Source organism: Notothenia coriiceps, unplaced genomic scaffold (genome assembly GCF_000735185.1).
Source record: "Notothenia coriiceps isolate Sejong01 unplaced genomic scaffold, NC01 NC01_scaffold00018999, whole genome shotgun sequence".
Taxonomy (NCBI): Eukaryota; Metazoa; Chordata; class Actinopteri; order Perciformes; family Nototheniidae; genus Notothenia; species Notothenia coriiceps.
In genome coordinates this window covers 645,486-655,908 of record NW_011351700.1, presented here as the reverse complement: position 1 = coordinate 655,908, position 10,423 = coordinate 645,486, and the positions used below count along the sequence as shown (strand labels likewise).

General features: G+C 39.0%; 2 protein-coding genes across 2 annotated transcripts in view; one reads left to right on the top strand and one right to left on the bottom strand.

Annotated features, from left to right (window-relative positions):
* Nucleotides 1-7,275, bottom strand: part of LOC104951507 (DNA (cytosine-5)-methyltransferase 3A-like) — a 17,075-nt gene extending 9,800 nt beyond the window's left edge. The window contains exon 1 of the mRNA XM_010778169.1: nt 7,252-7,275. Coding sequence (XP_010776471.1) covers nt 7,252-7,275 — 24 coding nt within the window. The remainder of the gene's footprint in view (nt 1-7,251) is intronic.
* Nucleotides 7,276-8,042: 767 nt separating this feature from the next.
* Nucleotides 8,043-10,423, top strand: part of LOC104951506 (dihydropyrimidinase-related protein 5-like) — a 4,168-nt gene continuing 1,787 nt past the window's right edge. The window contains exon 1 of the mRNA XM_010778167.1: nt 8,043-8,051. Coding sequence (XP_010776469.1) covers nt 8,043-8,051 — 9 coding nt within the window. The remainder of the gene's footprint in view (nt 8,052-10,423) is intronic.

The window sequence follows — 10,423 nt, the reverse complement described above, 5'->3', positions numbered from 1 at the left end:
TTTTTATACACAGCATTTTTGTAAACGGAGGAGCTACAAAACTGGCAACGTCAAAGCAAAGCACACCGTGGTCGACCGAGGAGGTGACGACGTTCCTACAAAAAGCCGATCGCCCCGCCTACACTGCGTTGCTACCCCAGGTCCTAAACTGTAATGGAAATGCGCCACGGCCTCGGACGGCCAGCGAGGCAGCCAGAGGCCTGAGCGAGGACGCTTAGGGACGCTTAAACGGGGCTACCCCGCTGCAGTGGAAATGTGCCATAAGTCTCTTGATAGTTCTCTATAACTACTGCGACAGAACCAATTTGCTGAGCCGGTGAAGATTTTAAAGTCTTATGTTGAACTATTCTTGATTTCTCAGACTAATGGCTTACATTGCTGTGATAATGATAGTGTTGTATATTTAACATCCCTTTGACTTTCCCACACTCATTTTATTTTTGCAAGTTAAATCATATTCTTGGTCAAGTTTCTGCTGTCTGGGCTCAAACACAAAACTCTAGTTTCTGTTTTGATTCATGTCCTTAATTCAGGAGGGAAGTTCACACTACATCCCTGCAATACAATGGTTTTATATATGTCTCTATGGCTTTGTACCTAAGCGACTTAATGCATGACTGTGGTGCTGACAGAGGAAGACAACTGCACTGGGAATAAATGATGAATTCCTTAAACCATTGGTTGATTTAGTATTCGGGACAATCATCCATTATACAGCTGACTGTATTTTTGAAATTGTTTTTTTTTTTTTTTAATAGTTATTATGTTTAGCTTGATGTTTATATTGGAATGAAAAACACATACACATTCTGACTTAAATGAGCAAAAGCTGCAACACCAGTGATCATTTGGGAATATATCCACCTTAACTGATCCTGTCTTCATCTTTGAAGCAACGGCAGATGCTAACGATGATGCTAATGAATGCCAAGTAGAGTAAAACTATGAAAAACATACAGTCCGCTGCAAAAAGTCCTGTAAATATTTCACAGATTTGGGCACTACAAAGTGATGTGCAAACGTTTCCTCTAGCAAATGGACTTTGCACTAGCATGGCTCTAAACTTATATTTGCTTTTAATCTCTCCTTTCAAACTTTGCTAAGGTTTTCAAAAATTCACAAAGAGCAGAACTATCCTTTAATTAACACGAGTTTGAACACTCTAGGTTCAAAGTCACTAAGGCTTGAATTAAATTAAGTAAAAAGTATGACTAATATGATGTACACTAAAAGAAGTGGTACTCATAAACTTGGACACTAATTGATGTTAGCTGGTGAATATCCTGACACGGTTTTTCATGTAAGGGTCTGTCCATTCACTGCAAGTAACATAACCTGTAATCATTTATGCATGTTAAGAACATCAACATTTAATAAGAGGTGAAAGTAAATTGAAGGGATTGAACGATTTTCAAATCTTAGATTTTTACTGGGTCTGAATGCTCTGAAAAAAAATATAGCATTTTTTCTCACTTTTGCTTTTCATTTCCCTTGTCTTTGTTGTTCAGGAAAATGTGTTTTGCATGTGTACATTAAAGTGGAACCAGGTTTAATTGCCATGCACACACAGCCAGTAGACATGACTATGTGATCTGCCAGCATAGTTCTCCCTAACAATAAATTAAGATGTGACGGCCCTGGGTTATGATTATGTGAGGATGTTATCCACCAAAGCACTTAAGTGGACTAGAGGCATATTTTCAATCATGAATCCTTTGATAGAAGTGATACACCTGAAAATAATTATTTACAGGCCTTAGTGTTCTGCTTAATAGGTTTTTATCTTTTAACCTGTCATGATACTTGAGTTATATATTCCTGCAGAACGTACTGTTCAATAAAACATAAAATAGTGTAGGACAATAGGGGAAGTGAAGTGGAAAATGTTTGGTGCTCTTGCTTTTTTCCTTAGTGAATTTATGTGATTGGTCGAGGTTAAAAGAATCAATCCTAAACCTTGCTGTTCATTACTCTTCAGCAGAGTGATTTGAGAAAAAGCAGGGCCCACACCTCAACAGGGTTTACGACATATGGCGACACAGCACTGAATGAAAAACCCTACGGCTGCTTTCTCTGTGACCATGACTTCAGAAGATACTATGTGAGTGGTGAGTCCACAGAGACAGGAAGGCTTACGAGAGCATCTTGTAGGCATATGGCTGAGATTGTCTGGAGAATAATAAGATCAAGGCCAAAAACTCTCACCTCCTTTGCTTGATTTAATAGGAGGCTGCAGCAAACTTCTCCCTGCTTTCAATAATCTACTGCATTTCTAATAGCTTTGTGTGTTGCATGAAGTGAATAGTATGATTTGTATATATTTCTTTACCTATATTCATCAACCACGGTGGCTGCTCTTGGCCTATGCAAGGTTGACTTAAGGAGGTATATACATACATCTCTGAAAGAGGGTTCCATTAGAAATGTTGAGCATAGCTCTGCAAATATTTGACAAGTCATTTCTCCAGGTCGATGTGGGGTCCTGAAACAATCATTTTCATGGCATAGTTTGTTGTGAACTTTGTCAATGTGGGGTAATGTGGGGGTTATAAAGAGCTACACATAACTGCAGAGTGAATACAGCAATTGTAATGTAATACAAAATAAGAGTAGTGACCATCATTCCCATTAATTACATACAGTATTATATGTGAATTACAACTTGATCTGGTTAAATTGATGAATTACCTACAATATAAAACCTGGTAAGCGAACTTTTTCCTTCTTTCTAAATCCTGAATATCAGCTCCACTGATCGCCTACAGTCATAATAATAGGTGAGTCCACCCTAATGATTTTTCCCCCTCTTGATTTGAATTTGATCAGAATCCACAGGCAGCCCCTGTCCTGTCCAGTTGAGTGAACCATAACAGTCCTCTCTAGAGCTTCAGATTAAATTAGAAATCTTCATGTTCAGAGAACCCTCCCTCATTTCCACCCTCCCCCATACTCTGTCTCCCTCTTGCAGATGTGACATTATCCAGAGGCCACGTTCGCTCATAACACAATGGCACTGGTGGGGACAGAGATGGAGGTGATGCATGTGGAGGGCACTTCTGGAGGAATGTGTCAACAGTTTAGAGGACGGAAAATATAAAATGTCCATCCAAAATCTTCCCATCCATGAGAGACACAATGCGAATATCTCAGGCGCCTGTGATCTTTGCCAGCTCATCTTATTCGTATTATGGAAAAGCTCGAGGGATTTTCCCCCCACATTTCACACTGTAAATCAGGCGAGGGAGCTCTGACAACTCACAGACACAACCAGGGGGAACGTCACCACTGAGGAGGAGTAGTCAATAAGGTTGGTTGATCGTCTCTTAGAACTCACAGATTTCCCTTTTTAGTTTTTACTGTGGGGTTGCAACACAACAACAAACTCACATTCTGAAGTAATTTAGTGTCGTTTCCAATATGACCCGTTTAAGCCATGTAAAAAGACACAAATGATGATGCAATCTGCAGAGGTAAGGCTGCACATCTGCACACACAAACACACACACACACACACACACACACACACACACACACACACACACACACACACACACACAATGATTTTATGTTGACTGTATCCCAAATAATAGACTCTTGAGGGAAAAAGTTCAGATTGATGGTGATGAATGTTTGTCTTTGCATAGATTGCCCTGAAGATCTTTTATTCATACATATTCATAATGAAATATAGGTGCCTTGCATAACCAATTGCCCCTCTTGGAAGCTGCTTGTCATTATCAATACAAGCCCAAAGTATGTTTCTAAAAATAAAAATGATGTTGTTACTGATTAAACAAAGCTTTGAATAACACTATAGCCTTTGTGGTCCCGGGTGGTCAGGTGATGTTACAGGTCGAGATCATTAAGTACCTGGACGCTGTGAATGACCACCACCTGTCCTTCAAACAACATACACACTAGGTCTACAAAAAGGCCCTACATTACATGTTTCTCCTGAGAAAGTTGAAGGTTTTAATGCCAGAGAGGGCTTTTAAACAGAAATGTTATTGGTCACTCCCTGAAACAGTCCTCACATTCAAAATTACATCCTAGAAAGTTTACTTGTAGAATAAAGCAACATAAATAATCAAGCATGCAACCAAAATCCTTGTCACCATTAATTGAACCTATACTGTATACGATTCAGAGTGGAAGCCAGGAGAACATGTGATTCAAAGGAGAACATTTGATTCAAAGTCTTTTTTGTAATATTGATAAATAAAAATTGCTTTGACATCTTTGGATATTCACATCTGACTGCTTTCTTTCTTTCTCCCTTGTTCGTGTGTGTTAAGTGTATAACCATGCAGAAAACCAGGCATGGTGAAAGGAGTGTTTCCTTGGATATCTCCAGCAATTTCATCAAGGTCCCCTGGCTAATGGCCAACATTCCTGATGTTACTTTCAACATTTTTTGGCATTGATTAAAGCTCAGGTATACACAATTAAACCACTTCTGTTGGCACAAGGGAAACTCAATCCCAAAGCCAACGGCCAGCCTACCCTGCGGTAACACCTATTCAAATAGCTTAAATAGCCTGGACTCAAACACACTAACCATTCTCAGGCCGGCCCCAAGGACATTGACAGGAACCCTGTATGGCAACCATAAACAAACATAGACATAACATTCACATCAGGCGACCTTGTGACCGTTTAGAAAAAGTAAGCTTTGTGTTAATGGGTGACAATACCAGGAGTGAGCTTTGTCCAGAGCAAAACTCAAGCTCAGCAAGAGTTCTGTGAATGTCAGCAGTAACTCTGGAGCTGTTTTTCACAAAACACAAAACAGTGTCTTTAGGGTAAAATATGGAAATGCAGGCATCAGGGTTTCAGTTTTCTGTAGTGGTGAGGGCGGCTTTTGGCCTCAGAGATACAATATTATTTAATTTGCCATGAAAACAGGCTGCCAGTGTGTGAGGGGGGCAGGAGAAGCCATCTGTGCTGTTAAATCAATAAAGATGTTCTTAACTGTAACTGGAGTAAGACTGTCAATACAAGCAGTGAACAAACACCACCCTGACCTCACACTTCTCCACGAATAGTCCATTTCACAAATATAAAATGCTGTGTGAGTATGGATTGTCAGATTAATGTTTTAAAAAACATATTTCACTAGTTTGCCTTCCTTTGGTTGATATGACAAATGTGTAATTGTTTAGAATGTAGGAATTGCAGTAGCAAATGGTTTAGCGCACAGAATTGTTAAAATAAGTAAAATGTTTGATATTTTATTGTTCTTCTTACATTTCATACTGAATTCAACCTATACTGTATGCATCACAATTCTGAAATACCAGATCATGAAAACTTTACAATTTACTAGGGGTGCACCGAATGGGAAATTCGTGGCCGAAACCAATGTTGTTCAGCTACCTGATTATGGAAGAAGACATGATTATGGCAAAACTTAACTTAAATAATAATCACTATTATGGGTCCATAAAACATTTATTCAGCACTTTTGAATGCATACAGTACATTAATTCCAAGTCAAGTGCATTTTCTTTTCTCTGTAGGATAACTACAACAAAGTGCATTCAGAACAAAGCCAAGGTGCTTTAAAACTACATAAACATCTAGGCAAGTAGGCCTACAACAAAATAGTGTAAATAAAGACTGTAACAGCCAGGCCTTCAACAACAACAAATGCACCTATAAGTTTGGTAACCTAACGTGTTGTTGTGATGACGTAATCAAAACGCGGCGACAAGCACGGCGCGCGACCATGCTCGCGGCTGGCTCACAGCCAACATGTCTGCCGCTTGGAGATATTTCAAAATATCAGAGAAAGAGGCGCGTAATTCGATTTGTAAAACGTGTTCAGCTGACATTTCTCGAGGGGGTGTAACTGCAAAGACTTTCACCACTTCGGGATTACTCCACCACTTGAAATCAAAACACCCGGACAAATATGCGGAGTATGATCAACGTAACCCTGTTCTCTGACATTCGCTGATATTTTTTCGGTGCTAAAACCCTTTCGGCCAAAAGGGCCTTTTTAACAATTTTCGGCCGATAATTTTCGGTGGCCGAATATTCGGTGCATCCCTACAATTTACCTTTGCCCAATAATACATTTAACTGAATAGAGCTTTATCCATAATGCAATCTATGGTAACTCCAATCTTCGGCCTCTAACAGCTTACAGCTAACGTTAATTAGCTCTTGTCTAGCTAATTGAACACAGATTTACTGTTCACAATGTAGTGCTATCAAGTTAAAAATTAAGCTGGGTCCCCTTGCCGCATCAATAGTGAGTTATCTGCATCCTAAACACATTTATTATTGTGCCAGATGTTAGGGCTGCTCAATTAATTGCATTTTAAACGCAATTACGATTGTGGCTTGCAACGATTATGAAAACAACATAATCGAAATAAAACGATTACTTATTTTATTTTATTTATTTTTTATTGGTTTTTCAGTTGAATTATACTTAAAGTTCAGGGTAATCAACTGTTAAAAACATACTGTTGACATTTTCTTTTTCAATAAATTGATGTTTTCAAAGTAAATGGATAATCGTTTTTAATAATCGTGATATCAATTATTGACCCAAATAATCGAAATTATGATTTTTGCCATAATCGAGCAGCCCTACCAGATGTCATATTTCCACAAATATTAAATCGGAAGGTCTTTTATCTTCCTCTGTTTCAAATCAGAGACTATACGTTGGTTGGAGAGATATTGGATGAAATGTTCCCAACACTGAATGTGGTCGAGGTGATATCCAATGCAACTTGATATTGATCAATTGTTATACTGCAACCTTTATTTTCCAATGAGATCAGCCTGTTCCTTCTACATTTAATTCAAACCACACCACACAGTGTCCCACGAGAGTACATGGAGTGAGTTAAGCGCAAGGCACACAGTAGCATCAGCTCACTGTCCTCACGCTTTTTACAGCTCCCCCACTGGATTCATTACTTATGTCTGCAGTGTGTCCCCAAGGTTCATGACCCCTGAGCTCACCATTCCCCTCTCTCACATAACGCTTACTAATATCAACTCTCAACCGCTCCTGCAGCCGTATCCAAAAACTGGCACCTACTGTACAGCCATCCTGCATCTACTACAGACACACATTCCACCACTGAGAGTGCCCTTCTCTGCCATTTGCAAATGGCAACTTATGCTATCTTACCCTTTCTTATACAAGCACACACACAGAATTAATCAAATCAAACCCACACCAAGAATCCATCGAATATCTCCTATACACAAACACACACACACACTCACCCAATTCTCCAACAGTAGATCCATATTGAGCACTCGCACCTGATTGAACAGTGGATGGGCAAGGTTTTTCCTTTATCCAATACCTCCTCCTCATTGATGCACTTCCTCCCTGTTTCCTCCATTACTGTATGTCAAACAAGTATTTCTCAGATCATGTCTTACAGTTACAAAAGCCTATCCAAGCACAGGCCAGATATCGGATTTTGACTAAGGCCTGGTATCCTGCGGAGTAAGAAGCCAGTTTATCTGACTTGCCTCCAGGCCAAATGAAGTATAATGCCATGTGTAGGTCTGGGGAAGGTCACATCAGGGTCACAGAGGCGGCTTGTTTTCATTCTGCCTTTAGCCTTATACTGTTAATGTTGTTGATATAATCACTTTACTGCATATTTAGTTTGGATGTGAGAAAGGTCTTGACACAACATAATATAAGCCATGAAATCAGACTGCCTTGTAATGTTTACATTTGAATTAAAAAATCTCAACAAAAAAATACATGAAAATGGATAGAGTTTAACTGAACTATTTGTTTTAATTTAAATTCTTGATAATTTGTGTCAATGGATTTGAGCTGTAATCCAATAACTCAAAGATGGTTAATGCCTGGGAAGAATAATAATTTTTGCTTGGCTGTCAACTTTGGCTCACTTTCTTTCTTTTTTTCTCCCTCTACAGCACCAAAAGTCGGAAATGCCTCCTGTCCTTCTTAACACAGGATTTATTGGACACTGGTCCTTTTTCAAAAAATATGGTTCTCAGCAGGTTATCATAAAAAAAAGTACGAGTAAGTAATGGCTCCTGTCAGGAACGTTACGGTTTTTCGTTCCCTGATACGCACTGTGTTACATTTCGAGAACACCATGCTGCCATTGGCCTTTGATCCTGTCCACCAGGGTGTTATGGGTAGATTTACTGTGTAAAGTCTGTTAATGTTGAACCATTTGCTTAAACTTGCAAAAAAGATGTATGTGCTAATGAAATTCATTACCTCATAGGTGCTGAACAAAACAAATCTATTGTTTTTTTTTACACATCAGTCTGTTTAACGTCTTGGTGATACCGTATGTAAATGTATTTTGAAAAAAAGTGTGACAACATTAGTTCAGGTTTAGGAATGCAATTTGAAAAAACAATCTGGGAATAAACTGAGTTTGAAAGTTGTAAACTTTCCTTCTACTACTATAGCAAACTCAGATATCCACATCACCCAGCGGTCCAGTTGCATTGTGGGTAATGTAGGCAGCAGGAGGAAAGATACATGGAATAAAATAAGCAATCATATAAATCTGTTATTTCGGCAGTGATTTTTTACTTCTTTTTAACCACCAACAATGTCATAGGTTTGTTATATTAAATTGAGTACACTTTAAATGGAAAAACTGACTATTGGATTCGCTGTAGGGAAATAATTAAAATATCAACTATTTATTGCAAGCAGATGTCATGAAATGGTTAAACCACTTGTCATTCATACATCATTTTGTATTCAGAAATGTTTGCCATTAAGGCAGTAGCAAATCATATTCATATTAATTGATATATGAAAATAGTCAATTAATCTCATCCACTGTTATGAACTGTCATTAGGAGTGTCATTTGCAGCTGCTAAATGTGTATCACGAGGGCCTTTAATTGAACTGACTAATTAAAGTCGAGTCCTGTGGAATAAGATCTCTGCTGCTAATGAGAAAGACTCAAATAGCTCAATTAAATCATATTGACAGCAATAGGCTCTCCTTGGCATTTACCTAAATCCTCTGGATATTGATTAATCTTGCAATTCTTTCATGTTTTTTAATGTGTTTATTTATACAGTCAAGAAACAGTTTTCCATTTGTGCTGAGCATGCAAACCAAGGCAATTTTCAAGCCCTCTCGAAAGCATTTGCATTCAAGATGTTCCTCTATGCTGACGTGTGAATCTGTACTTACTTATTGGCCCACATTAGCTCAGCTGACACAGGCCAGCCCATATGGCAACAGCTATGGCTAATTTACTTGCGGGTCCCTTACTTCAGAGCACTAGGTAGAACTTGTGAACCCACCCTCTCCACTACCACCATCATACAAAAAAGGCCTCAGATCAGCACTGCAGACAAGCCACAAGGGCACACACAAACAGAGGAGCTTCTCTAATTAATAAACAGCACATTTTCAAAGCCTTGGGCTTGTCATGGAGCCGCCCACACCAAAGAGAAGCATGACTGAATCCCATCATTGAATCACTTCACATATTCATGGCAGCTTGGCTTGAAACACATTTTTGACGCTTAATCTTTGTGTGAATATTTGATCAGCCTGTTTTTTTGTAAACAACTTAAGACCCGGAAACATCGTCGATAGATGTCCTGCCGTTGATGAGCGTACTTTTGCCCTACTCAGATTGGTGTGTCCCGCACTGTCATGTACTTTCGGCCGTGCCGACACCTTCCGCTCCCGATTGAACATGTTGAATCGGAAAATAAAGAACTGATTGGCTGTTCATCTTAGCGAATCAGTGCATGAGAAGCGAAACGGAAGTGAGGTACGCAAACAAACAATTAAGAAGGCACATACTATTATTATTATTATTATTGGCTATTATTTTCATCTCACCTGGACGCAATAATTTATTTTACATCATGACGATGTGGAATGAAAAAACTGAAGAGAGTGAAAATGAAACGCACACGCTATTTGTTGTTTGTATATAGAGAGGCAAAATCCCTCCCCTTCCGGTGGGACTCATGGGACCTTATTTCGGAAAAAGTTTGAATTGAAGTCAATGGAGAGAGAAAGATCATCTTTCGATCCCGTTTGAATTGTGCCACGAATTACAAATATGATGTTTGTCAATATTAAAAAATAATTTCCATGTCAAAAAAGTCACAGTTTGTCGTAAAACTTTTGAAATATAAGACAATGAAAAATATGCAACTAGAAAGACTACAAATCCCAGAATCCCGGTCCCGCATGCTGGCTCTTACGGAACCGACTAACTCCCCTTTTGTGTATGTACAGCTCTCAACATGCCCAGACTTGTAGTGATTTTAACCTCTTTTAATACTTTTCGCCTCATTCTGAAAGAAAGAGTTGAAATGTGCCAACGTGACGGCCGTCTTGGTGTGTGGTGCGAGACGGGAGATGTAGTTCATTGAGCGGTTTCACACAAAAAAAAGTGTTACGAAACATTT